Raw genomic sequence first — 27,238 nt, forward strand, 5'->3', positions numbered from 1 at the left:
CGAGGGTGGGGGGCTCCTGCTGATGGCTTCTCAGGCTGATGCTGCCCCCTCCCCACCGCCCCACCCCCAGTCAAAACTCTCACTCCCACTAGCCTAAGACACATTCCAGCCTTGGAGCTCCAGGGATACAGCCTGGGGTGCGGGTGTGTATAAGAACAGTAGGCACTCTGCCCAACGAGCCAGAGTTTTCTTTCAGCGCTCTTGATTTTTCTAGTTCCTGGGGTTCCCCTCCCTGGGCAGCCGGAGACCGTGTGTCCCAGGGCATCACTTGACCTAGCTGCCTCCCCCTTCCACCGTTCAGCCCCTGGGGGGAGCTCTTTCCCCTGCCAATGACTCTGAGTTCCAGCATCCAGCCACCCACCCTCACCGAGTTGCCTGTTCCCCACAACAGTGCCCCCACCACCACCATGGAGCGCCCCAGGGCCTCAACCAGGCTGGCCTCCACTCTCCTCACAGGTGGTGGTGTCCACGACGGTGAGCGTGGATGGGCACGTGCTGGCCGTGTCTGACAACATGTTTGTGCACAACAACTCCAAGCATGGTCGCAGGGCGCGCCGCCTGGACCCCTCTGAAGGTCAGGACCCCCCCCCCCCCCCCCCCGCCCAGCACCCGCTGCCGCGAGCCCAGCCAGCCCCCAGCCCCCACTTTGGTGCAGGCCCCTGATCTGGCTCCTCACCTGCCTCCCAGCTGCCACCCCCTGTATCAAGGCCATCAGCCCCGGGGAGGGCTGGACCACAGGAGGCGCCACCGTCATTGTCATCGGCGACAACTTCTTCGATGGATTGCAGGTCGTGTTCGGGAACGTGCTCGTGTGGAGCGAGGTGGGCTACCCCCGCCAGTCTCCCTCCTGGCCTCGAGGCTGGGCCCTCCCCTCGCCCCGGGCTGGAACCCGCAGGCCTCCCCTCTCCCCTTGCAGCTCATCACGCCCCACGCCATACGGGTTCAGACGCCCCCGCGGCACATTCCCGGGGTGGTGGAGGTGACCCTGTCCTACAAGTCCAAGCAGTTTTGCAAGGGAGCCCCCGGCCGTTTTGTCTACACAGGTAAGGAGTCAGGTGGGGGGTGCGGGAGGGGGCAGAGAGGCCCAGGGTTGCTGGAAGGAGTTCCACCCAGGGCACCAGAGCCCGGGTCGTGGTTAGCCAATACCTACGGTGTGGCCACGCCCCCTAAGCGGCTGCCCCGCCTCTTCCCCACCTAAACCACGTGACCGCTCCTTGAGCGGTAGGATCTTTTCAGAGCTTGTTTCCCTCTCTGGCCTAGGTCTCCTCAATCCCCTCCCAGGCTCGCAGTCTCAGCCCCGTCGGGACATTCCCCCTGCCTAGGACCTCCTCGCCAGGACAACCCCCACCCTACCCCCCCCCCCCACACACATGCATTCCCCAGGGTCTAGAATATCTCCAGCGGCATGTTTATTTCAAAGGTGCCCCAAATAGGCTCGATGCTCCCTAATCTTCCCTGGGTCTCTTGGTTCCCCAAGCCACCTCAGTCTTCACTCTACGTGGGCATAAGCAGGTGCACGCCCTGCCCCCCAGTATACCCCTTGCAGGAAGCAAGGGCGAGAAGTTAACACAAGACAGGAGTGTCGAATCCCCCCTCCTGGCTCTATTTGACTACCCACCAGGACCCTCTCCACCTTCATCTTCCTGCCCTGTCCCAGCCACCCACTTCTCCCCATCCTCCTCCCTGCAGATAACCACTTAACCCTTCCCAGCACCCGACACTCAGTAGCCATACTTACCGTCAGGGAGTTACGGTCTTAAGCGGGTAGGGGTGGCCCTAGCAGTGAACAAAGTGTGAGGTGAGTGGAGTCACACGCGGAGTGCTGGGAGGGGAGGACCTCTAGGAGGGAGTGTGGGCTTAACTGGACTCAGGCTGAGACGGGAGGGGTGAATAGGGAGGGAGAGATGGGGAAGGAAAGACAGTCCTGGAGAAGGAGTGGCAAATGCAAAGACATGGGAATGAGTGCGTGCTTTACACTCTGGGGGAAACTAAAGGAAATTCACTAAATCTGGAGTTGGCGGTGAAGAAAGTGGGTAGGGCCTTGAGGCTGGTGAGTTGGTCCTGGCCAGGCCAGGAGGAGGAGAGAAGGAAGTCCTGGGGAGCCTAGTTAGGAGTCTGCTGCCTCCTCTGCAGAACCCTGGATGTGGCCAGTCCTTTCCCTGGCGCACAGGCAAACTTCTAATGGTCACATGCTGTGACCTGAGCTGTGATAAATGGAGATTGTTGGGGTGTTTTACTTTTGTAATTAATATGTTATTCCTGGTAATGGAGACAGAAAACTCTCCCTCCAGTCCTGCCCCTAGGACTGTAGACGCTAATACGTACATACAGTTGCATTTTTCGAACCACAGATGGGATGGGATGGTGCTTGTGTGTTAATGCCAAGCGCCTGGCACAGGACCCAGCTCAGTAAATATTTGTTGAATGAATGAGCAAAGAAATGAACTGAGGAAACTCCACGAACCGAACCTTGCTGACCCGTGTGCCCGGAGCATTCCGAGAGGTTTGGGCCAGGCTTGGTGGAGGGGGTCTGCAGCGAGGCTCCCTGACTTGTTGCCCGCCGGCTTGGTCCTGCGGAGCGCGCTGGGAGGGGGTCCTCCAAAACGCCGCCCCTCTCCCCAGCCCTGAATGAGCCCACCATCGACTACGGATTCCAGAGGCTACAGAAAGCCATCCCCAGACACCCCGGAGATCCTGAGAGGCTGCCCAAGGTACCCAGCGGGGCGCAGCAGACCGGGGATGAGCGTGTCCTGTGGCCCCAGGGGCGGGGTGGGTGGGCGGAGGGGACGCCCGGCCCCTCTGCCACCCCCCCCCCCCCACACACCCCGGGGCTGTCCCTCCATCCCTCTGTCTCCTCCCCCGCCCCCAGGAGGTGCTGTTGAAGCGGGCGGCCGACCTGGCGGAGGCCCTGTACGGAGTGCCCAGTAGTAACCAGGTATGGCGCCTCCGCCCGCCTCCTCGCGCCGCCAGGCCGGGGACTGTCCCCCTCCCGGCGCCTGCGGCTGCCCCGGCCGTGCCCCGCTCTTCTCTTCGCAGGAGCTCCTCCTGAAGCGCGCGGCAGACGTGGCCGAGGCTCTGTACAGCGCCCCCCGCGCGCCCGCGCCGCTGGGACCCCTGGCCCCGAGCCACCCACACCCGGCCGTCGTGGGCATCAACGCCTTCAGCAGCCCGCTGGCCATCGCCGTCGGGGACGCCACGCCGGGCCCGGAGCCGGGTGCGTCCCGCCGCCCCTGAGCGCAGCCCCGGGTCCCCGCCCGCGCTGCGCCCCTGACCGCCCTCTCTCGCAGGCTACGCGCGCAGCTGCAGCAGCGCGTCCCCACGCGGGTTCGCGCCCAGCCCCGGCTCGCAGCAGAGCAGCTACGGCAGCGGCCTCGGCTCGGGCCTCGGCAGCTACGGGGCGCCGGGCGTGGCCGGCCTCGGCGTGCCCGGGTCCCCTAGCTTCCTCAATGGCTCCACGGCCACTTCACCCTTCGCCAGTGAGTGTCCCCTGCCCGGGGAGCTGCATGGGGCTCAGCCTTGCCCCTTCCCAGCCCCAGGGGGGTGGGGGGCTTCCGGCGACTGTCTCACCACGGTCGACCCTGGCCTTGCCCTTGTGAGCCAGGCCGGCCGTCTCTGCGTGTGACCTGTTTCTGCTGTGGGACGCCTGCCCCTCGACCCCACCCCTTGGCTGCACATCCCGGGCCCTGGGGCCGGGGCAGTTCTCGCACCTTTATTCTTTGAGGATTCCAGTTGCACGCATCGCTTCTAGTCCTCCCCTCCCCTTGAAAGGGCCTTTACCGGGGCTGGGGGGTGGGGGTACCGACATCCAGCTGAAACCTGGCGGACCGCCACCTTTCCATCTTATGCGGGGACTTTGGGAGGAGGCTGGCGCCCCCTGCCGGAGGTCCTAGGGAACTAATGTCTCAATCAAAATGGGCTTCTACCTGTCTGTCCCCCGTGGTCTGAGAGGAGGTCAGAGGGGTCAGAGGAGGGAAGTTGTGGCTCCCTGCAATCCGGCTGGGAAGAGCAGGCAAATTGTGTGGTCAGACAGATGGATACAGGGTTTGAAAGTCCCAATCAGGAGCTGTCTGACATTCAGCAAGTTACTTTATTTCTTTCAACTTCAGTTTCCTCTCTGTAGAGCGGGATCAGTATCACCCCTGCCTAGGGTCTGTTCTCAGATCTGAATGTGCCACTGTGCATGAAGTGTCCAGACACAATTTAGAAAGAGTGTATGATTTTCCATCCTGGGTACTGCTCTTTCTGGCTGTGGGTTTGAGCCTGACTCTCCTGATGGCCTGGGCTCAGCTTCTGGGACCTGAAGCCCCATATGTCTGTGTTTACACAGGTCACGAACCTCTACTGTCCCTACTAAGACCCCTGTCTCTCCTGGACCTCTGCTCAGGCCAGGCTCCGCCTCTCCCACTTCCTTCAGATCTGGGACAGCATTCTTACAAACTCTCTGGGTGCCCTTTGAATTTTATATTGGCGGGACCTGGAATACCAGCCCTTTCCCTCCACCATACTCACAGTGCAGTCAGCAGTGGGGAACACACTGCCCCAGTGGGCAGAAGCCACCCCATATGGGGTTTCCCCCCATTCAGCCAGAGGACCAAGAATTCTAGGGCTGCTTACCCCCTGCTTCCAGCATTAGCTGGGGATACCCTGGACTTGCCTCAGGGTTGGTCCCATTTTGTGACCAGTACTAACCCATGTCCCCATCCACTCCCAGTGGCATGTGACACAGCTCAGTGGCGGGGGCGGGGGGGGGGGTATCATTCTCATGGAGTCTGCCAGGACATGCCTGGAATGACATCCAGCACTGCCCCAGCCAGAGGGTCTGGGGCTGTCTGCTTGGGCCTCCCCTTGGTCTTCTGCTTTGGCCACCAGCAACTCTCAGTGTGACCCACAGATCCCACTACTACCCAAACTACAATATGTGGCTGTAAGCTCCCAGCCTTGAGAGATACAGTACATTTTTCTGGCATTTGTCTCAGGCCCTTCATGGAGCTCCATGGGCCTCATCAGCTAGCAGTGAGCCTTGTCTTAAAAAGATGGTGATCCATGAAGCTGAGGACATTTGGAACAGGGGTAGCTGTTGAAGGCATCGCTTTTTCAAAAGGGGAGTGGGGGTGTGCTTAGGTGCCAAAGGCAGCCTTCTCAAGCTATTGGTTCCTTTCGAGAAGCCCCCACCCCCACCCCATGCCAGCCACTTGGACAACACTCACATCACAGCCTTATTGGTGTGCAGAAGAGAGAGGCAGGGAGTCGGGTTCCGATGAGGATGTAGAAAGGAGTATCCGGAGAGGAGATGCCCTGGGCAGAAGCCCCCAGGAGAGGAGGCCGCAGAAAGGAGGGGCAGGCAAAGCCTGCGAGGAGGAGGCTCCCCAGCTATTCCCAGGTGAACAGGCTACAGCCCTGGATGGCCAGCAGGTTGAGAACAAGAAGATCCAAGGATGTGGATCTCTGTTTTTGTTTAAAATCGACTGGTTGGAGGAGGGGGATATAGGAGGCCTCCAGGGCCCAGGCCGGAGATGACAAGGAATTGCATTAGGTCGAAAGAGAACAAAGTGTCGGGGGGGGGGGGGGGGGGGGGGGGCAGGGGGAGGGGTTGGGAAGGGAAACATGTGTAGAGAAAGTTAGCTTATATTGTGAGCTGAGATTACGGGGGGGGGGGCCTTGTAACAGGAACCTGTGTGTACCCCCAAACTTCATCCCTGACCACTTGCCCCAGCTCTGCTGTGAACCTTGATCTTTGACTCTAACCTTAGTACCCCAAAGTCCATGAATGTTTCTTAGCATCTCAGAATCCCAGTGGCTTTCAGCAGGAACCCTGACCTATTCTTTTCCAGCACTTCCTCATCATTCATCTTGGGGGGCACCTCCCAATATTTGGTTTTGTTGAGTACTTTGGTTTTACTTTTATTTTGAGCTGGTCTGGCCCTGTCATTTACAGCCCTGAGAAAGGGTCTGTAGAACCCGCAGAGAGGCGAGTGCTAGCCCGGGACCCCAGAGACACCTAGCCTACCTTCAGACCCCGCCCTATACTGGTCTCCCCCGGACCCTCACAGCCCCCCCCCCCCCCCCCCGCCAGTAAGGTCTGAGTCTGGTGCCTGGGTCAGCAGCCCACGTGGGGCCCACTGCCCATGCCGGGGCCCCAACTGAGCTGCTCACTCTGGTGCTATCTCCCTGTTGTGTCTCCCACTGCCTTCCCTGCTGCGCCTGCCCCTCCCCGCCCCGCCCCGGAGTCATGCCCTCTAGCCCCCCGCTGGCCGCTGCCTCCTCCATGTCCCTCCCGGCCGCTGCCCCCACCACCAGCGTCTTCTCCTTCTCGCCTGTCAACATGATCTCCGCTGTCAAACAGAGGAGCGCCTTCGCCCCCGTGCTGCGCCCACCCAGCTCCCCACCCCAGGCCTGCCCCAGAGCCCAAGGAGAGGGGCTTCCAGGTGGGTGATCCATGCTGCCCCACTATGGCCTGGTGGAGCAGGGGGGCTTCAGGGGCCCACTCCATCCACATCTCACCAGAGCCTGGGGCTGATTGGCCAGTTTTCCCTGGAGGGTGTAGAGAAGGGAGTTCTGCGGGGGTCTCAGGAAGTCCATCAGGAACCCACTTCCCTAGGCCTCTTAGCTTGGGGTGGTCACCACTCTGAAACTGCCGGTTGGCCACGTGGCCAACGAGAAGATTCGAATCTCAGTTGGAGGAGGTCTGGAAACCACTCCCATCCCCACCTGGTTGAGCACAGAACAAAGACCCAACACTCGGAGCTGGAGAAACCCCACACAGGCTGCGTGCCTTTGACCTATGCCTCCTGGTGTCCACGAGAGGGTAGCATACACCGCCCTGAGAAACTGGGTCACTGGTGGGAGGGAAGGGGACTGACCTTAAATACGGTTCAACCCAGCTTCCCCGCCCCCATTTTATTAATTTTTTTAATGTTTATTTATTTTTGAGACAGAGACAGAGCATGAATGGGGGGAGGGGCAGAGAGAGAGGGAGACACAGAATCCGAAGCGGGCTCCAGGCTCTGAGCCATCCGCCCAGAGCCCGCCGCGGGGCTCGAACTCATGGACCGTGAGATCATGACCTGAGCCGAAGTCGGACGCTTAACTGACTGAGCCACCCAGGCGCCCCCCGCCCCCATTTTATAGATGTAGAATTGAGACTATGTCACCCCTCCCACATGCCATTAGTGAAATGGTCGTCATCTGTCATTTATCTCCTTCAAGTCAGCATCCAACTTAACAATGCTGGGCCCTGACCAGCAGTGTATAGTGAGTCAGGAAGAGTCACATCCCCTAGAATAAGATGACTTTTAGGATAGGCTCGTTAGAGAATGTTCTAGGATGATTTAAAAGGGCACAGTCTTTTTTTTTTTTCTTCTTTTGCCTTGTTTCCAAGTTTTGAAAAATTGTTTTTTAAGCTTAATTTGGGAGAGAGAGGGCACGCACGAGCTGGGGAGGGGCAGAAAGAGAGGGAGAGGAGAATCTCAAGCAGGCTTCGCGCTGACAGCACAGAGTCAGACTTGGGGCTCGAACTCACGAACCATGAGACCATAACCCGAGCTGAAGTCAAGAGTTGGCTTAACCAGCTGAGCCACCCAGGCACCTCTAGATAATTTTTCTTAACCTGAGTGTGTCTGGAGCTTAAAATGTGAAGGTTGGGTAGAAGAGGACCACTGATTTCTCCTACCAGCAGAGAGATCATGGAGGGCAGGGGTTTAGGCAGGGGCGAGGGTGACCGAAGTGATGAATTTTGTGGGCATACGGGAGGGAGATATGTTGCTGCCACATTAGGTGACAGTACTCCAGGGGGCTGACCTCTTTCCTAAGCTGGCACTCTGTCTCCTCACCTTCACCCAGGCCCTCTGGAAGCAGCAGGGCTGGGAAGAGGAGCCCAGAGTCTCCTCTTTCAATGGAGGAAGTTGGGCCAGCAAGGGCTTGGGCTGCACCCCCTGAGAGAGGTCTGAAGGGCAAGCTGCACCTGTCTGCAGTGCTGACCCCAGGCCAGGACTAGGAGTGACCGAATCCCTGCAAGGCTCCCCATAGCTCTGCCCTCAGAAAGTGCCGGTGCCCTGCATGCTGTCCCCTGCCCAGAGGCACACAGGCAGATAAGGCCCCCAGACCGCCCAGAGCTTACAGTTCCTCTCTTTGCTTACGGCAGACCAGCCTTTTGAAGATTCCGACAAGTTCCACTCTTCAGCCCGGGGGCTCCAGGGCCTGGCCTACTCCTAATCGCGGTAGGTCTCTGGCTCAGTCTTGCTTCCTCTTTTGGCCCTGGATAGACTCTCTGTCCAAAAGACTTTTGCAAGGATGGGGACCTGGGATCCGAGTCTCCGTTCTCCAGGGCCCATCTAGACAGTGTCGGGGCCACACAGCCCCACCCCCCGTGGCCGAAGCTGAACAAGTGGAGAGAAGTGGTTTCCGGTCCCCTGGCAACCAGCCTTTTTCCAGGACCTTCTTCTCTCCCTCTCCCCACCAGGTCTGCGGGTGTTGCCCCCACCGAGCCCGGACTGGAGGGCCCTCTGGGATTCACACTCATGTCCCGGATGGCAGCACAGACAGATGCAGAGCCAGGGCTTCGGGCAGACATCAACCCAGGGGCCTGAACAGGCCTCCCTGTGCTTCAGGCCTCCAGCCCCACAGGCTTCTCTCACCTCCCCTTCTTGGGGCCGGTTGAAGGCCTAGCACTGTGCTGACGCTCTCGGCAGGAGAGCATCCCGAGGTCCTGGGATGCTGGGCCTTACTGGGTCGGTTCCTCTGGAAGAGATGGGCCTTGTGCAGACCAGACCATCAGGTGGCAGGAGCCGGGGATGGGGACTGTGGGGAAGAGGACAGCTCAGGGAGAGGTCCTGTTGGTGTCTGACCCATCACAACTGGCCCAGCATCCCAACTTCTCTCCGGGGCAAAGGGTGGTGCCCAGTGGCCTCAGGAGGCCTGCCCAGGCTCCCATGGAGCTTCCAGTGGCTGCTCGACCCCCATGGCTGCTCCCTCTGAGGCCTGCACACTCATGCTTGCCACATTACCAATCCCACTGGGGGCTTCTGGCGTGGAGGGTGCCGAAGAGGGAGTGCCAAGCCCCCCGAATTGTGGGTCTTCCTTCCAGTGGCTGTCTTGTGGACTCTGGCCCCACACGCACATGACTCTGGCCGGCCTCATAGCACCATGGAATGGGCCTCGCTGCCACCGGCCTCATATTCTGCTCTGCTGGGGTTGGAGAAATCAGAACAATAAACACAGATGCAGGTGGCCGCCCGGCCTCTCTTGCCTGCTTCCTTGGCGTGGCTCTGCTTTTCTCAGTGGTTCCGCAGCTCTCCTGGGGCCCCTCCCAGCCGTGTCCCCGTGCAGCCTTCTTGAACCTTGGGCTTCTTCAACAGCCCCAGCGTTCAACTGAGTAACCCGTGTGTGCTCTCAGGTATTGGTGGGGGTGGTGGGCAGGCTAACAGGCCTGAGGACTTAGGACACGGGCTCTGCCTCTAGAGCTTAGGTAAGGAGCACGATCTGGCCACTGAAAACTCAGTACCCCCAGCTGTCTGGCCAGGACCAAGGCAGGGATTGTCAGAGGACTTCCTGGGAACCAGAGCAGAGCAGACCAAACACTGCTCAGTTGTACCAAGGTCAGAAGTGAGATCCATTCTGAATGGAGGTGGCAGGGCCTCCCTGGGGCAGGGCAGGGTAGGGAAGCTTTTGGTCCTGAGGTTGCCTCTTTGAGCAAGTCCCAATCACCCCCCTCCCCAAGCCTAGGCACCCTTGGCTCTCCTATCTCAGAGTTTGGGAGGAGGGATAGTAAAGTGGGAAGATGCCCAGGCTCATTTACCCCTCCCAGGATGAATTCCCGCCATTCCCTGAGATGTGTCCCCTAGATCCCACAGGTCTAGCTGTCTGACTCTGGAAGCCATTTTTTTTTTGACCCACTGTCCAGGGAGCCCAACATCCATCTTCAGGCCTCAGGCTTTACTCTCTTCATGGTTGTACTCCTGGGCTCTGGCCTCTGGAAACGCTGTCCTTCCCCAACCCACGGGCCCTGCAGTCTTCTGGACAAACCCTTGCCAAGGCAGATGGGGTGTTCATGGCATTCAGAGACCTTCACTCCCTTCCCTTGTGTCCTTGGCCAATACCTGGGGATTCATCTCACCCATGACAGGCCCATGACAGGGGTAGCCTTCTGGTCATCTCAGTGCTCACCTGGCCTCCCCCTCACTTCTGCTCCCAGCCCGTGTTGCAGAACCCTAAAGCCTGCCAGCCCAGGCCCTGCTCCAATCAGGCTCCAAGCGGCTCCCACTGCCCCAGGCCCTCTCAGGCTGGACGCCAGCAGAACTGTAATCTGCACTGGACGAAGGTGGTGGCTGGATGGTGGTCACACTCCAGTTCTGTGGTTGATATAAATGACATGGGTTATCTGTCCTCAAAGACCTCAACACTGTGCTCAGGCCCCCATCCAAATGAAACACTGCCCACTCCCTCCCGTGCAGCAGTCAGTTCTAAATCAATGATGCTTTTGCCTTGGACTGAATCGTGTCCTTCCAAAATTCGTACACTGAAGCCCCAACCCCTCCTTCCATGTGTTGTATTTGTAGGTAGAACCTTTAAGGAGGTGATTAAGGTTAAGTAAGGTTGGAAGAGTGGGGCCCTGACCTGACAGAACTGGTGTCCTTGTATGAAGGGGAAGAGACTCCGGAGTTCTCTCTCTCCACTATGTGAGGACACAGCGAGGTATCCATCTATAAGACACAAAGAGATGTCTTATAAATCACCAGGAACTAAATCAGTTGACACCTTTATCTGGGACTTCTAACTTGCAGAACTGCGAGAAAATATATTTCTGCTGTTTCAGACCCTCAGTCTATGGTTTTTCATTACAGTGGCCCAGGCTGATATGATGTTCTTTCCCACTTGTCTTAGTTTGGGTTCCCTTAGAAGCAGAACCTGAGACAAGTGCCCTGCTGGAGAACTCTGGGAGACAGCGTAGAACACAACTCAGAGCTTTCCCACCTGAGTGGCAAAGAATCTGGGATACTGATCCTCCAGGCCTCCTGTGCAATTGCCTGAGGCCTGCTCCCAGGAGATTGCCCCTCTGGCACTTCTGGCCTGTCCTCCCATCTGCACAGAAAAAGCCACCAGTTAGGCTTTTGTTGTAGGATGTTGCAAGCAGGTACCGGAACTGGACTATAAGTCCGAAGGGATATGGGCAAGCCACCAACAGCCTCCACTCCTAGCCCTTTAGAGAGGGAGCATCTCCAGGAATTTCTCTGCCTTCCTGCCACCGGTTTCCCGACAGAACCCAGCTGCTGTGTTCTGCATCCTACCCTAGGGATCTGGCGACCTTTGGGGCTGCGTGTAGCTCAGGCAGGACTCACTGTGGACAGGCTTCCCTGACTCAAGCAGAGCTAGGCAGCAGCTTTGACCAGCCCTCCTCCTGACTTCTGCAAAATGCCCTTCTCCCCACCTGTACCTATATTGGCAGGACCCTTCTTCTTCCAGAAAGAAAATTCTCCCAGAAAACCGGGAAGTGCCATGCATTTGGGGAAAAGACAGTCTTTTCAATAAATGACATTGAGTCCACTGGATATTCAGATGAAAAAATTAAACTTGACCTCTGCCTCACACCATACACAAAAATTAATTCTAGGTGGATTCTGGATCCAAATGTGAAAGCTAAAACAATAAAGCTTCATGCCCTTGAAGATGGACTAGAAGACTTTGGCCAGAGTAACCTCTAAGGTCTGTCTTCCCACTGCATGGTCAATTTTATTTTATTATTATTTTTTAAAGAGTTTATTTTTTTAAGGAATCTCTACACCCAACGTGGGGCTCAAATTCACAACCCCAAGATCAAGAGTTACACGCTTTACTGACTGAGTTGCCAGGGGCCCCTGCGTGATCAATTTTAGAATGAGGTAAGCATTGAACATCCTTGAGGTGGTTCGAATGGACCCCCAGATATCTTTTCTCTTCCCTGGGATAACTTCTCTAAATAAGAAAAAGTTCAGGGGCGCCTGGGTGGCTCAGTCAGTTAAGAGTCTGACTCTTGGTTTTGACTCAGGTCATGATCTCATGGTTCGTGAGTTCGACCCTCACATTGGGCTCTGCCAGGCTCTGCACTGACCATGTGGAGCCCGTCTGGGATTCTCTCTCTCCTTCTCTCTATACCCCTCCCCCGCTCACTCTCTCTGTCTCTCTCTCTCAAAATAAATAAATAAACTTAAAAAAGAAAGTTCATACATCACAGTGTCTTTCTCATGGGCTCTTCACAGACCGTGTTTCTCTGGAGTCTCTAGCCCCTAACCTAGGGTGGCCCCTCCTGCCTCCCTACTCACGCCTTTGCACCTATACCCTTGACCTTCCTTCCTCTGCTACCATTCGGTGGCAGTAATAACACCCAGTGGAAGGAAATGGGCCACCTCCTTGAGGCCACCATGCTTGAAGACTGGTGTTCACAAGAAGACCCCCAACGCATGGGTCCTGATGTGTGTGCAGCATTGACTATCCCTGTGGACTCATTCTCCTATTGTTTCCTGAACATTCTCTTTCTCTTCACTCTCATTATGAGATTTAAAATTTCTTAAAGTAATCTCTACACCCAGTGTGAGGCTCATCACAACCCAAGATCAAGAGTCTCATGCCCTTCCAACTGATACAGCCAGGCACCCCTCATTATGAGATTTTTAATGACCAGAACTTCTCAACTGAATGTAGTCTAAGTTATCAATCATTTATTTATGGTTGTTTTTGGTAGGTTTTTTTTTTTTTTGAGAGAGAGAGAAACATGAAAGGGGGAGGAGCACAAGGAGAGAGAGAGAGAGAGAGAGAGAGAGAGAGAGAGAGAGAATCTTAAGCAGCCTCCACACTCAGCATGGAGCCTGACTCAGGGTTTGATCCCAGGAAACGTGAGATCATGATCTGAGTCAAAATCTAGAGTCCTGTGCTTGGGGCACATGGAGGGCTCAGTCAGTTAAGCATCCAACTCTTGACTTCAGCTCAGGTCATGATCTCATGGTTCGAGGGATCGAGCCCTGGATGGGGCTCTGCAATGACAGTGCAGAGCCTGCTTGAGGTTCTCTCTCTCTGCTCCTCCCCATCTCTCAAAATAAATAAACATTAAAAAAAAAAAAAGAGTTGGACACTCAACCAACTAAGCCACCTAGGTGCCCCCACTTCTTGTATCCTTTTAAGAAATCTTTACCTACCCCCAAATCAAGAAGATATTTTTATGCATGGTATGAGCGAGGAGTCCCGTTTAATTGTTTTTGTATGGATGCTCAGTTGGCTCAGCTCCATTTATTGAAATGACCAACTGTTACCCACTGCACCACAGTGGGTTCATGAATCAAATGAATTTATCATGAATCAAATGTCCATATATGTATAGGTCTGTTCTGGATTCTCTATTCTGATCCACTGGTCTTTTTGTTTATATTTACACCAATGCCACACTATCTTAATTACGTTAGATTTATAGTAACTTTTGATATCTAGTATGGCAAATTGTCCAGCTTAGTTCTTCATGATTATCTCGGCCACACTTGGTCCTTTGCATTTCCATACTAATGTTATAATCCGTTCACTAATTTCTATTTCAAAAACCTGCTGAATTTTCCTTGGCATTGCATCTGTAAATTTGTAGAGCCGTTAATGGGGAATTAATGTCTTTGATATACTGAGTATTTCAATCTATGGATATTGTATATTCCGTCACTTATTTCTTTTAAAACTCCTCTTAATATTTTATAGGCCTCTGTCTTACACATCTTTCATTTATTCCTCAGTATTTGATTACTTTATGCTATTATAAATAATATTTTCTTAATTTCACTGTTTGTTGTGTGTATGCAATTGATTTTTGAATAATAACCTTATACCCAGCAACCTTGCTTAACTCACATCTAGTAATACTTTATCCATAGATTTTCTTGGATTTTCTTAGCTACAAAGGACAGTTTTACTTCTTCATTTCCAGTCCTTATTTCTTTTTCTTACCTAAATGCACTGGTTGGACCCTTAATTCACTGTTGAATAAAGGGAGTAATAGTGGACATCTTTGTTTTGTTCCTGACCTCAAAAGGCAAACTTGGACTTTTCATCATTAATATCATGTTTGGTTTTATAGATATCCTTTTATTCCTAATTTTCTTTAAAAATTTTTTAATTATTTAAATCATTTAATTTAATCAAATGCTTTTTTGCATATCTTGAGATCATCACATGATTTTCTCCATTATTTTGTTAACGTGCTGAATTGCATTCATTGTATGTGTGATGTTAAGCCATCGCATTCATTGTATGTGTGATGTTAAGCCATCGCATTCATTGTATGTGTGATGTTAAGCCATGGCATTAACTGTCTACTTCTGCCTTTGACGGTGAACTCTCATCCTTTACCCAGGAGATACCATTTGTTAATAGGTAGTCCCTCCCCTGTTTCCCTCAATCTCTCTCTCTCTCTCTCTCTTTCGATCTCAATCTCAATCTCTCTCTCCTTTCATCTCTCCTCCTCCCTCTCTTTCAATCTCAATCTCAATCTCAATCTCTTTCATCTCCCTCCCTCTCTCTCTGTCTCAATATCAATCTCCCTCCTTTCATCTCTCTCCCTCCCTCTCTCTTTCAATCTCAATCTCAATCTCTCTCTCCTTTCATCTCCCTCCCTCCCTCTTTCAGTCTCAGTCTCAATCTCCCTCCTTTCATCCCCCTCCCTCTCTCTTTCAATCTCAATCTTAATCTCTCTCTCCTTTCACCTCTCTCCCTCCCTCTCTCTCTTTCAGTCTCAATCTGTCTCTCCTTTCATTGCTCTCTCTCTCTCTACTGCTCTTCCCGAAAGGCACTCATTGGCCCTCACCTCCCCCATTTCTCAGGAAGATAGGCTTCTGGGAAACAAAATGCCGAGCCCTGCAAACCGCCGGGGTACATCACCCTGCCATGCTACCTTCTGGGAGGAGGGCTGCAAACACACACAAAAGAACAACATGTAAATTAATGTCTCCCTAAGTCATTCTACCTCAACTCTAACCTATCTCCCCCTAGCTGGACTCCTGGCTTTGGGTCCCCTTTACTGGAATTGCAGAAGGGCACTCGTGGGCCGTCTTTCCAGAAGACCCTGCCTCCACTTACTTCCCAAAGGGAAAGGGGCCCAAATCTCCCTGCCTTGCCAAGCAGGGGGCTTGCAGGGGAGCGGAGTGGCAGCCCTGGGCAGATGGCGTGGTTCTGGGTTTAGAGCTGCGAGGACTGCCAAGGGGGTTCTGGCTGCACAGACACCCCCACCCCCCGCCACTGGAGACAGAATGGAAGAGATCTCCCGACTCAAAAGATACAGAAAAGGCTTCGCACCAGGACAATAACACAGACAAGGCCATTTTGGGGGCACATTCTTTAGGTAATTTTATTCCTTGAGAGAGTAGGAGCCAAGTGTTTAAAAGGGGAAGGAAAAATGCTTCAGCAGGTCTGTTGTTCCTTGGGGCCCAGCAACCTGCCATCTTGTTTCTTCAAAGCCTCTCCTTCCCCATCCATCCCCTGCCAGCCTGGGAACGAAAGCGGCTTCTGATGTACCCCTGGCTGTGCAGTGCACCCCTCAGGTGGGCGGACAGGGCTGCCAGGGCTCCCGGCGGAGCTGGGGGAAGCTCCTGAGCCGCTGGGGGAGGGGAAGCATGGACGCATCTCCGTGGCAGGGCTGCGAAGGGCCGTGTATCTGGCACTGTGGCCAAGGGACGCTCCACAGTCTGGCAGCCATCCTGTGAGTCCAGGAAAGCCCCCCGCCTGGCCTGGGTCCCTGTCCCTAATGGCCCTCTTGGGGTTCCACTCACCTGGGAGCCTGGCTCCCCTCCACGCTTCCGCCCACTCGCCCAGAATCCAAGTTTACCTTCAGGTAGGTGGAGGAAGGCCCGGCCACTCTGGGGCTGGCGTGGACTCAAGCTTCGGCTTCTGTGGTGAAAGCTGGTTTGTCTAGGGCTGCTCCCTAGGCCCTTCTGGGAGCCAGGCCCAGAAGGCCATCTTGCCAAGACAAACTGTGGCCGCGGGGTGGAATGTGGTGGGGTGGCTGCCGAGGAGGCCCAAACTTGGCAGGCCTCTCAACGGTGCCCCGGCCCGTTCCGCAGCACGGAGCCCGACAGGGTCGGGCCGGGCCGGGCGCAGTTACCGAGACCGCCCGGCACCTCGCTGCCCTCTTGTTGAGTAAGGCAGGGACGCCCCCCTCTCTTGGTCTCACCCGAAGACCGGAAGCTCATAATGAAGCCTCAAGGTTGACAGAAGTCCTTCACACCTGCTTCCTTGGGGGAGCAGTTCAGGAGCAGAAGTTGAGGAAAGAGGGGGTCACAGGGGCTGTCTGGGCCCGTGTGTGTATGTGCGGAGTGAGGCCTGTCAGAGCGGGAGGAAGAACCCCAGCAAGGCCTCGAATTCCTTCAGCAAAACCCAGACTGCGGGGGGGGCTACCCTGCCATCAGAGCCCCCCGTTTTCTCAGCACTTGCCGTAAGCCTAGTCCCTTGGGTGGGATCCCCTGAAACAGAGCTAAAGTGGGGACGTGGCTGCTGGTGAAAGGGCTCTCTGGAAGAAAAGCAGTGAGGGGAGCAGAAGAGGGCAGGGGAAAGAGCTAAGAATGTGGTCTCAGCAGGAGTCTGACACGATCCCAATGGGGACCTCTGGGGCTTGAAGGCCACCACGTTGGACCCTCTCGGTGGCAGGGAGATAGCTCTGATGGCTCCGTGCCAGTCAGTCGCCGGCTACAGGCTGCCAAAGCATGTGACCCCAGTGTCAAGAGGCTCCCGTTTGGCTAAGAGCAGTACTCGAGAGAAGCTACAAGATGTCAGTAGCCGACACGCCCTGCACTCGAGGGATGGGTGTGCCGGCTGGTGAGAAGGTTCTGGATGTGACGCTGAGGGCCTCCACCATCCCCATCGCCAGCACCTGGAGAACAGGGGCTAGGCCTTCAGAGTACCACTACTCTGGTGACAAGGACTCCCCCTCTGTCTCAAGAGGGGGAGTGCCCTGGGCTGTTGACAAACAGGAAGGTCAGACGACGCCCACAGCACTCTGTAGCAGAGCGGGACCCACGGCTAGTGGGGCCGTTGACTCAAGAGCAGCCACTCATTAAGAGGTGATGGGTAGTGTCTACACCGGCCCTGCTGACCCAGGGCCCCAGGTTGTTGGGACAGATGCCTGTGCAAGCCGCCCATCCTCTTGGGCCTGTCCTTTCCCCTCCCCACCCAGGTCGGGCCCAGTTGCCTTTCCCCACCTCCCAGATCAGGTGACCTTCAGTGGGTCCCGAGAGGAGGGGAAGGGCTGGCACTCTTGCTATCCCTCTAGTCTTGCCAAGACGTCATCTTGGCATCAAGGCCTGCTTCCCTTTTCATGCTCAAGAGCCAATTTCCAAAACAAAACAAAAAACACTGAACCTGCTCTGTTTCTCCCTCCGAACCGCTAAATCTAAAATGCATATAGAAAGGTCACTTTGTCCTGAAGTCAACTTTAGCTCACATTAAGAGAGCCGCTCCCGTGGCACCTGGCTGGCTCAGTCGGCAGGGCACGCTGGATCTGGGGTTGTGGGTTCAAGCCCCACGTTGGGTGTACAGATTACTCAAAAATAAAATCTTCATGGGGTACCTGGATGGCTCAGTCAGTTAAGTGTCTTGACTTCGGCTCAGGTCATGATCTCATGGTTGGTGGGTTCGAGCCCCGTTTCAGGTTATGCATGGACAGGGCAGATCCTGCTTGGGATTCCCTCCCTCCCTCCCTCTCTCTCTCTCTGCCCCTCCCCAACTTGTGCTTTCTCTCTCTCAAAATAAATAAATAAATAAATGTAAATAAATACATAAAATCTTTAGGAAAAACAAGATAGCCACTCCTGCTTTCTTTTGATTAATGTTTGCATAATGTATCTTTTTCAACCTTTTTAAAAAAATTTTTTAATGTTTATTTTTGAGAGAGAGAGACACACACAGGGCAAGTGGGGGAGGGCGAGAGAGAGGGAGATACAGAATCAGAAGCAGGCTCCAGGGGTCTGAGCTGTCAGCACAGAGCCCAAGGCGGGGCTCGAACCCACAAACTGTGAGATCATGACCTGAGCCAAAGGTGGACGCTTAACCGACTGAGCCACCCAGGCATCCCTCTTTTTCAGCCTTTTACTTTCGAGGTGCGTGTATCTTTACATTGGAAGTGAGTTTATTATAGAGTTGAGTCCCGTCTTGTAAACCACTCAGCCAATAAGCTGGGCTCTTGAGTGCACTTTTCATTATGTATCTTCAGCTTTGATGAATAAAAACCATCTCTTCTTGTTTTGGGAAAAAGATGATGCTGGCGGTGGGGAGCAGGGAGATGGGACCTGTGGCACTGAATTCCTCCCGGTGATCTGAGATTGAAACTATAAGAGGCTTGGGGTGCCAAACCTGGGCGGTTCAGGCAGCTAAGTGTCTGACCTCGGCTCAGGTCATGATCTCACGGTTTGTGAGTTGGGAGCCCTGCATCGGGCTCACTGCCGACACTGCAGAACCGGTTCCAGGTCTGTCTCCCTCTGCCCCTCCCCCATGCTTTCTCTTTCTCTCTCTCAAAAATAAATAAGCATTTTGTTAAAAGAAAATATGAGGGGTGGAAACAGCTCTAGAAACAGAGACAATACAACAGCCCACACTAAGGCACAGCTTGCCTAACGGAAGGCTATATGGATGTCTTTGTGTTGAATCTACACGTTAGTAATTGCCCCTTACAAGCTCTTTTCTGAACTGCAGGGCGGGGGGCGCCTGGAAACTACATTTTGTGGGTTTCTTTGCAAGCTAGGGCACAGTTAGATTTTTCTGAACATTTTATTTAAGTAATCTCTACGCCCAACATGGGGCTGGAACTCACGACCCCGAGATCAAGGGTTGCACGCTCCACTGACCGAGCCAGCTGGGCGCCCCAGTTACAGTTAGATTTTGCCAGTGGATTTTGGAGGTTGGAGACTAGAAAGTGGAAGGAAGGAAGAAACTATTCTGCTTCAGCCTCGAGCCATGACAAGTGATCATGGCAAAGTGGCTGCAAACGGTAAGTGGCCTGATTTTCAGGTAAAACTCCTTTCACTCTTTTTCTCATCCAGCTCTTCCAAAACCTTTATAGCCAATGCCCAGCGTTAAATTTTCCTCTGGCTTAAAATACCTAAGCGGGCTATTTCCCTCGCAAGACTGACACATAATTTGCCCTTCAGTCTGAAGGAAACGGATCAAATCTTGTCATTTACCAACACCCCCCAAAGAGGGCTGGTGGAGCAAATTCTAATGTCCCCCGCTGTTCTGTCTTCCTCGTCTTGTCTCTCCTTGGAGCTCTCGGTCCATACCCCACACTTGGGCCGCCTCCCATCTAACCTCCGAGAACCTTCCCATCTGTTGCATCCTTGACCTTTTGAGTCCCTGCCGAACCACGCTGCCATATTTCACACCCACGTATGTAATCCCGTCTGTGCTCCCACAGCATGGCCCGCACCGTGCCAAACTGTCCCCTCTCTTGGCGGTGAGCCCCAGGAGGCTGGGAGGGCACTGTTTATCCTTGACGCCTTGCATGCATGCTTGGGTCTGAGCACTGCAATGGTTCCTGCTGAAGCGGATTGATGGAGGAGCTGCTCTGGAAAGCCCTAGGTTCAAGAACCCGGGCGGGATCCTCTTTCCACACCGTTTCTCCAGAAGTCATCTGATGAGAGCCTGCCAGCGTGTGTGGACTAGGATCGGGGAGGAGGGGAAGCCGAGGCCTGGCCCAGGGGCGGGACCTGGGACACAGAGACCGCAGGAAGGCTGCTTGAGGTACCAAGTAGCTTTAATGAGCCTCAGCACCTCTCCCCCCCACTCTGTCCCTCCCGCTTTCAGTTCTGGACAGGTCCAGCCTGCCCAAGGCTCTGGGGCTGTTCACCTGGAGGTGTTAATTCTTCTGCCCCCTCAGGCGCTCCAGACGCCTCCGAAGGTCTGGGGGCACTTTGGCCCCGGAGGCGAGCAGTTCTCGAAGTCTTTGTTTGGGAGTCTTGGTGAGGTGGAAATTGCAGGGCACTGGGCCCTCTTCAAAGGTGACCCGGCAGCTCCTCGTCACTGAGTGATAGCCCTCAGCACTGGCGGTCACCATATAGTCCCCTGGGGTCAGCAGGCGCCAGTAATCCCCGCCCCATGCTGACAAGAGTGAAGGTCACGATCAGGATCCAGTGATCCTCAGCTTCTGACCCTGCCTAAAGGCCTCCCACACCTCCGCCATCCCTTCCCCGACACACCTGTCGTTACATCGTGGTTAATCCCGTCCACAGAAATGACAGCATCGGCAATCCCGAGTTCTGTGTCCTTGTCCCGCACAACTCCTGCAATGCCCACTCGCACCTGTGCGGGAAAAGGCTATCAAAACGCTTTTCTTTCTGCATGAGGTATGACCTTCACTTCATTTTCCAGCTCTGTTCACAGCACACTTGAAGATGGCATGTCTACGTTCCTAGGTGGCAATACCCTGCTAAAAGTAACTCCTGATGGGGGCACCTGGGTGGCTCAGTCGGTTAAGCATCCAATTTCGGCTCAGGTCACGTTCTCAGTTCCTGCGTTCGAGCCCCACATCGGGCTCTCTGCTCTCAACACAGCGCCCACTTTGGATCCTCTGTCCCCCTCTCTTTCTGCCTTTCCACTGCTCACGTGCATGCTCTCTCTCTCAAAAATAAATATATGTTTTTTTAAAAAAAAGGGGGTGCCTGGGTGGCTCAGTCGGTTAAGCGTCCGACTTCAGCTCAGGTCACCATCTCGCAGTCCGTGAGTTCGAGCCCCGCGTCGGGCTCTGGGCTGATGGCTCCGAGCCTGGAGCCTGCTTCCGATTCTGTGTCTCCCTCTCTCTCTGTCCCTCCCCCGTTCATGCTCTGTCTCTCTCTGTCTCAAAAATAAATAAACGTTAAAAAAATAAAATAAAAATAAAAAAATAATAAAAATAAAATAAAACAAAACTCCTGATGGATAAAATGCATCTGGACTGGGAGAACTAAAACACCTGGTAGGAAGGCTCATCTTTGGGTTTCCCCAAGTTCAGCAACCCTTGACATAGGGCTTGTCATTTTGGAACCTTTGGAAATCATACAGAGTCATTACAAGGGATATAGTTCCTGTGGGATGTGACGCGTCTATGCCAGGACACCCCCTGCACTTGAATAATAGGTCTTTTCTGAGAACAGCTCTCCCAAGACAGCTCTGGGACAGCTCTGGGGACCCGGGTCTATACTGCCGTGCGGTCTACACCTCCCGGCTAATGATGTCTGATGCTGCCCTGCCGGCAGACTGTGCTTTCAGTGCTCTAACCCTCCAGGTCAATCTGATACCAAGTGTGACCCAAGGCCTCTGTGAGTCAGCACGTCCGGTCCCTGGAAGGCTCCCCCCCCCCCCCGTGGGAGCTGCAACCCTACACGGACAGCAGACCACGGCAGGCCAGGGTCGGTGGGGGATTCGGATCCAACCTGCTCCAGGTAGGTGAGGAGGGCATCTTTGTTGTTCTCCCACTCCTGGGGCAGCTCGTTCTCGTGAGGAAACTTGTCACAGGACAGCTCCACGGTGACCTCAAAGCAGTTGGTGTGCAGGTAGCTGAAGTCATTCATACCTAGGGTGGCCATGGATACTGGAGCCTAAGTGGGGGAAGGGAGCCCTGCCCGCCTGGTAGCCCTCCTCTGTGAGACACTTCCCGGAGGGATGGTCAACACCGCTGCTCTACGTGGCCCGAGCAGACTGTCTCACGGGGACAGGGTTCTGGGGCCAGGGCTAACTCTACCCTGAGGCACATACTCCCGGGGACTGTGTGCCAGTCAGCGCCGTTGATGATGTTGCCGTGCAAGGAGAAGTCTTGGCTGTGGCAGGGTCGGCGGTCTGGGTCCTGCATGGCCCGGTTAGTGCCAGCATAGACGGTGCTGAGCCAGCGGAATACGGCATCATCCGGGGTGGGCGTGAGTTCACGGGCAGCCCACGGGGTCCGAGTCATGTCGAACGGGTAGGACACCACGAGCTCACCCCCGTGGAGGTTGGCACTCAGCACAAAGGGGATCCGCTCCATCCACTCGATCACTGCCCGCGTTTCGGGAGCCACCTAGACAGGGTCAGGTGGGGTGAGGTGGGAGACAGAGACAAGAGCCCCCCGACGACCCTCCGCCACTTCCCCAGAAGACTCACGGTGGCGTTGGGCAGGGTGTAGTAAGTGGGCAGTGGCAGGTGATGGTTGGGGACGGTGTCAGGCACTAGCCCGTCATCCTCTGCTTCCCACAGCGGTGTGTTGAGGTCAGCAAAATTATGGTTAAGGTCAATGCCCTGCTGGTTCCAGCGGCCCTCTGCCCAGCCTACCAGCTCCGAGCCCTGCCAGGGAAGGGGCCTGTTCAAGCCAAGCAGGCATCAGGGCAGAAGGAGCGGGGTGGCCCTCATGCCAGGCAGCCTACCCGGCGAAAGGCAGTCTCATAACCATCAGGGTTCATGGAGGGCAGCAGGTGAATACGTGTCTCGGTGAGCAGCCGGGTCACCCGCGGGTCCCCTCGCAGGAACTCACGGCACAGGTACTGCATCAGAAGCAGGAGCAACTCCCGCCCCAGGGCCTCATTCCCATGCATACCGGCCACATAGCGCACCTCAGGCTCTCCTGGGAACACAGGGGCTCCACGTGGGCTCGCGCCCACAACCCTTCCCTGTGCCTACCTCTCCCTGCCCAGAACCTGCCAGTACCCAGCTCATGTTGGCCAGGGTGGTCCGACATTTCCATCACGTACAGCTTCAGGCCCTGGTGGCTCTTCCCAATGCTGTAGATGCGGGTGACGTTGGGGCACTGCTCGTTCACCTGCTTCATCAGCTGGGGGGGGTGGGCGGGGGCAGAGTATAGCATGGCATGGGGCACGGGAGGATTAGACCCAAGGGTCAGACCACATAAGGCCATGGAAGGGCTCACAAAAACCAGCGGTGGCCCACACAGATGGGGCACCATGGCACCGAATAGGACCAGAGCAATAGCAGACCAGAAAGAAGGGTTAGGATGAGGAAAATACCACAGCAAAGGAAACCGGGACAGAGTTTAGGGGTCAACGGGCGAGAAGGATGAGACAGTAGGGGGAGTGGGGACATGAGGACAGTCATAGCAGGTTATGCCCTGGTGGGAAGGGGACCGGAGCTAGGCAGCTCCTCCCTCCTGGGTCATAGGAGTTCATGTCTGACCTTCCTCATGGCCTTGTAATTGTGATGCCGGAAGTCCAAAGGATCAGAGGATCCCAGTGCAGGGGCCTTAGGGAATAGGTCGTTAGGATCTGGTGGAGAATGAATTCATGGTCAAGGGGGAGTCCACGGCGGAGGTTTTTACCCTGCTCATCCAGCCCTTGTCCGACTGCCCACCTGAGACAGGGCAGGCCAGGATCTCTGCCCGGAGGCAGGAATCGCCTCCCTGGAGCCAGGTCTGGGGCAGCAGGCGAATGAAGCGGGCCACCTGGGGCTCAGGCAGGAGGTTCAGCACCGGTGTCTCTGGGTCTGAATTGGCAGGAAATACCTGGGGGCATCGAGTCCTTTAATGAGACTGCTCAAACCCCAGCAGCCTGGCCCGGAAGCAGAGAAGGAGCTCAGGCCTCCGAGCTCAGCACCAAACCCACCCTGGCAGGTTTGCCTGGAGACCTGCACTCTCTGTCAAACACAGACCACCCGACCAACCCTCCTACCCCCTGCCAACAGGCCGCTCTAGGCAACCATGCTTTCTGGCTGGGTCGCAGCTTATTAGACCAATATGGCCCCATTGCTCAGGAACAGCCAGTCCTAAAGCTGACCAGGCCCCACACTGTAGCCTGGTATAAAAAGGGGTCCGTGAGATGGGAAAGCCAGAGCGGCGGGGAGGTGCGAAGTGGCGCAAGGGTCTGAGGCCCATCGACCAGAAAGGGTGTTCCAGCAGGAAGCTACAGCGTGAAGCGGACCCACCCCGTGGAGAAAGTATCTGGGGAGGAGGTAGGCATATTCCAAAGCAGCTTGGCCCCAAGGCTGCCTGGTGGGTGCCACACATCTTGACAACAACCCCCTTTCTCCTGGGATGCTGAGTGGGCGTCTGTTCCCTGACCTCAGAGGAGCCCCAGCCCAGCCTAGTACCCTACAGTGGGGCCCAGCCCCCATGGGACCACTCACCGCATCCATCCCACTGCTACGGTTCCTGCTCCCCCACCACGTCCGGCTGTCATTGCTGAACTGGACCTTGTATGATGTGACCCAGTCGTACCTGGCAGGAGAGGTCGGGAGAGATCCTCCGTGGCCTCAGGACTCCCACCCCAACCCTCCCGAGTCTGCCCGTGACTTCCTGGACTGGGCTAGCCTGCCTCACCTCCAGACAGAGTTCCTGCCCTGTGTGATAATGCCCGAGAAGCGGGTGGGGTGCCTGGCATCCACCTGAAGCCACGGCTCAGCATCCTGAGGCTCAGCACACCAGGCCCCATCATAGAGATCACCATCCTCCAGGCCTGACTGTGGGCACAGGACATGGCCATCAGACCCAGGTGAACAGTATAGGGTGGGCCAGGATGGTGCCTGGGGAGGTACAGGGAAGAAGTTCCTAGGGGTTGCCCTAATTGGACCCAGGACTGCTGACCTGGATGTTGAGCCGTCCCCGGTGTGGTCCAAGACCAAAGGACTGGCTGCTGGATGCCTCGAGCTGGCTATCTGAAACTCGCAGGGACTCCAGGCCCAAAGGGGGGCAGCCTGGGGCAGGGACAGAGCAGTGAAATAGGACCAGAGAGAGAGAGAGAGAGAGAGAGAGAGAGGTCAGGGCAGGTAGGAAGCCGAGCCTACGCTTGCCCATGTGCTGGGCGAGCTGGGGCCATGCCTTTGCCCATGAGGCCAAAGGTGACGTCAGTATGTGGCCCATGGGCTGCAAGTTTGGGCAGGGCCCCCCGGAAGGGCAGTACCTGGTTCCTTCTCCTCTGGGAGGTCAAGGGCTCCCGCAGGGGTGGTGATCACTGGAGGCCCGGTAGTCACCAGCGGTCTGGGTCTAGTTAGCTTCTTTCTTTTCTTTATAATGACCTTTTTCTTCTTGACGAAGCGAATCCGGACGTGCTGTTCTGAGGTCCCTGGGGACCAGGGAGGCACATCAGGGCAGATGGAGTGGTCTGCCAGCCCAAGAAGCATGCAAGCCCCTAGCAGCAACCCCACCCCCGACCTCAAGTATCTAAAGACCTTAGCATGGACTTGAAGTCTGACCCCCACCTGCCTCTCCCGGCACGTTCTTGGCTTCCTCTCCTTCTTGACGTGACTACGTGTTTGGCCAGCCTCATCGCTGACCCTCCCCAGTGGAGAGCTACACCCAGCCACTGGGAACTATTTGGTTGCTCCAAAGAGCTGAGTTTAGTTCTTTATCTCCAGGCCTTTGCCTGGGCTGACCCTCTCCATCGCATCGTCCCCCACCGCTGATCTCATTGCCTAACTCCCATTCTTTGAATTTCAGCCCAGGAGCCTTCCTCAGCTCCAGACTTAGTCTCACGCTCCAAAGCCTCGGTGCTGCCTTTATCGCTGCATCTGCCCTCTGGGCTGAGATGTTCCGTCCTCAGATTCATGTTTGTCTGGGTGCTCAGGCTTTCCAGGGCTGGCCTGTGTCCTGCTCGCCCTCAGCACAGGGCCTGGAACACGGTAGATGCCACTAGCTCCCCACGCACCCACGCAGGCTCTCCAGGTACCTCCAGAACGGGCTGTACATTTTCCTATCTGGTGACCCATGCCTTTCCACATACTGTTTCTTCTTCGCTGCTCTCTCTTTTTGGCTCTTCCTAATTCAGAGATATCCACCCTTCAGGACACAGTTTCTTTTGCCGCCTCTGAGAAGCCCTCCTGGGGGCCATCCCTTTGACTTCCTCCTCTACCTACTCACTTCTGAAAAGTCAGGAAGTCGGGCAGCCTGCGTCTCCCCTTCCCCTGATGGCACCCCTATCCTCCAGGCAGCCTCAGCAAAAAGCACTCTCCCTGCCTTGCTCTCCTTCTTTCCTTCCAGCCCCTGCCCTTAAGCTCTCTCTGTCCTAAGTCTAATTCTGCACCATTTAGTCTCGGTGCTTTTGTCGGTCCCTCTTTCTCCCCTTCTGCTGGCTCCGGTCTCAGTTTTCTCATCTGTGAAAAGGGAAGGTTTGAGGCTGAAAGAGGCAACATCCTACTGGCTCCAGTCCCAGGACCGCTGACTTGGTCTGGCCGGGAACTAGGGCTGCTGAGTCAGCAGCCGTAACAAGGGGCAGGGAGGAAGGAAGGGAGGAGAGTGTGTGTGTGTGTGTGTGTGTGTGTGTGCGCGCGCGCGCGCGCGCGCGCGCGCTGGGGAAGGGTCGGCACACAAGCTCCAGGCAGGGAGTGTGTGAGCGTGTGTGCGTGCGTGCGTGCGTGTGTGTGTGTGTGTGTGTCTGTGTGTGTGTTGGGGAAGGGTCGGCACACAGTGGACGGGAGAGTAGGGTGACCGACTAGCCCGAGAAGCGGGCCCTCGGTCCGGGCGCTCACCGTTATTCTTCCCCGAGGGCTGCTGTGCCGGGTTGCTACTCGGGGCCAGGGTCGAGACCGGGGCCTTGGTGGTAGCGGGCGGCGCGAGGCCCAGCCCGGAGGCGCTGGGCGTCCCCAGACCCAGATCGACGGCAGGCGCGAAGGTGGCCAAGGCGAGCAGGAGACCCCACATGGCTGAGTCCAAAGGTGCGGATGCGCGGGGCCTGCTGCGGTCGGTGGGTTTGTCTCTTCCTGCCGGGCGCTCGGGAGCCCCCCGCCCCTTCCTGCCGCCGCCGCACGCCCCCTGCGCCTCCGGCCCGCCCACCGCACGCCCGCGGGCCTGGGACCCGGGAGGGGAGGGGTGGGCAGGGCAGGGCCCGGGCGGTGCTCCAGCGACAGACCCCGGAGCGGCCGCCGCGGGTCTCCGCACCCGCCGACCCTGCCCCGCCCCCTCCGGCCGTCCCGAGCTCACCCGCCCGGCTGGTGCGCTGCCCTCTGGGGTTTGTACAGCCCCTCGGCACCCCTGATCCCACTTAATTCTGTGAGGCGCCCGCCCCACAGTGGGCACCTACTTGGTGTCACACACCGTGCCAGGCGCTTTGCACGTGGCCTCTCGATCAAACCTTATTTTACAAACTGGTAAACTGAGGCTCAGAGCGCCCAACTGACTTGGCCAAGGCAGCAAAGCTGAGAACTTTGGGGAGGAAACTGCTACCCAAGAGGGAAATCCACCCAGAATCAGAAAACCCCCTGCCAGGGTGGATGGGACAGAAAGACGGGGGGGGCGGGGGGGGGGGAACTAAAGCGCGGGGTGGGGCGGGGGCGGAGCGGGGGTGGGGGGAGGACTAGCCCTCCA

General features: G+C 56.0%; 2 protein-coding genes across 4 annotated transcripts in view; one reads left to right on the forward strand and one right to left on the reverse strand.

Annotated features, from left to right (window-relative positions):
- Positions 1–12,159, forward strand: part of EBF4 (EBF family member 4) — a 61,566-nt gene extending 49,407 nt beyond the window's left edge. The window contains exons 9-18 of one of the 2 annotated variants that reach the window (XR_003423940.2): positions 457–574; positions 688–821; positions 917–1,043; positions 2,623–2,711; positions 2,870–2,935; positions 3,037–3,214; positions 3,288–3,476; positions 6,344–6,425; positions 8,141–8,216; positions 8,459–12,159. Coding sequence is in view for 1 of the 2 variants with exons in the window: in XM_027069720.2 (XP_026925521.2) it covers positions 457–574; positions 688–821; positions 917–1,043; positions 2,623–2,711; positions 2,870–2,935; positions 3,037–3,214; positions 3,288–3,476; positions 6,228–6,425; positions 8,141–8,211 (1,170 nt within the window). In the remaining variant the exon portion in view is untranslated. Of the gene's footprint in view, positions 1–456; positions 575–687; positions 822–916; positions 1,044–2,622; positions 2,712–2,869; positions 2,936–3,036; positions 3,215–3,287; positions 3,477–6,227; positions 6,426–8,140; positions 8,217–8,458 lie in introns of both variants that reach the window. The other variant, XM_027069720.2, reaches the window with a different exon arrangement.
- Positions 12,160–17,881: 5,722 nt separating this feature from the next.
- Positions 17,882–26,865, reverse strand: CPXM1 (carboxypeptidase X, M14 family member 1). Of its 2 annotated transcripts, none has more exons than XM_027069718.2 (14): positions 26,404–26,865; positions 24,840–24,992; positions 24,524–24,633; positions 24,260–24,399; positions 24,067–24,157; positions 23,296–23,446; positions 23,122–23,210; positions 22,639–22,762; positions 22,359–22,555; positions 22,099–22,278; positions 21,718–22,015; positions 21,396–21,535; positions 20,184–20,286; positions 17,882–20,085 (listed from the first exon to the last, which is right to left on the reverse strand). In XM_027069718.2, the coding sequence occupies exons 1-14, from the start codon at positions 26,573–26,575 to the stop codon at positions 19,844–19,846; spliced, it is 2,190 nt and encodes a 729-aa protein (XP_026925519.1). In that variant the 5' UTR covers positions 26,576–26,865; the 3' UTR covers positions 17,882–19,843. The 2 variants fall into 2 exon arrangements, with proteins under 2 accessions (XP_026925519.1, XP_026925517.1); XM_027069716.2 differs by having other exon boundaries at positions 24,840–25,001; positions 26,404–26,839.
- Positions 26,866–27,238: the final 373 nt, after the last annotated feature.

Source organism: Acinonyx jubatus, chromosome A3, assembly GCF_027475565.1.
Source record: "Acinonyx jubatus isolate Ajub_Pintada_27869175 chromosome A3, VMU_Ajub_asm_v1.0, whole genome shotgun sequence".
NCBI classification, from domain to species: domain Eukaryota; kingdom Metazoa; phylum Chordata; class Mammalia; order Carnivora; family Felidae; genus Acinonyx; species Acinonyx jubatus.

Coding starts and splice junctions, on each gene's coding strand:
- CPXM1 (XM_027069716.2), bottom strand. CDS start 26,575: ATGTGGGGTCTCCTGCTCGCCTTGGCCACCTTCGCGCCTGCCGTCGAT. Junction 23,211..23,295: donor CCTGGCCTGCCCTGTCTCAG/GTGGGCAGTCGG, acceptor ATTCTCCACCAG/ATCCTAACGACCTATTCCCT. Junction 22,763..23,121: donor ATTACAAGGCCATGAGGAAG/GTCAGACATGAA, acceptor CACCCCCCCCAG/CTGATGAAGCAGGTGAACGA.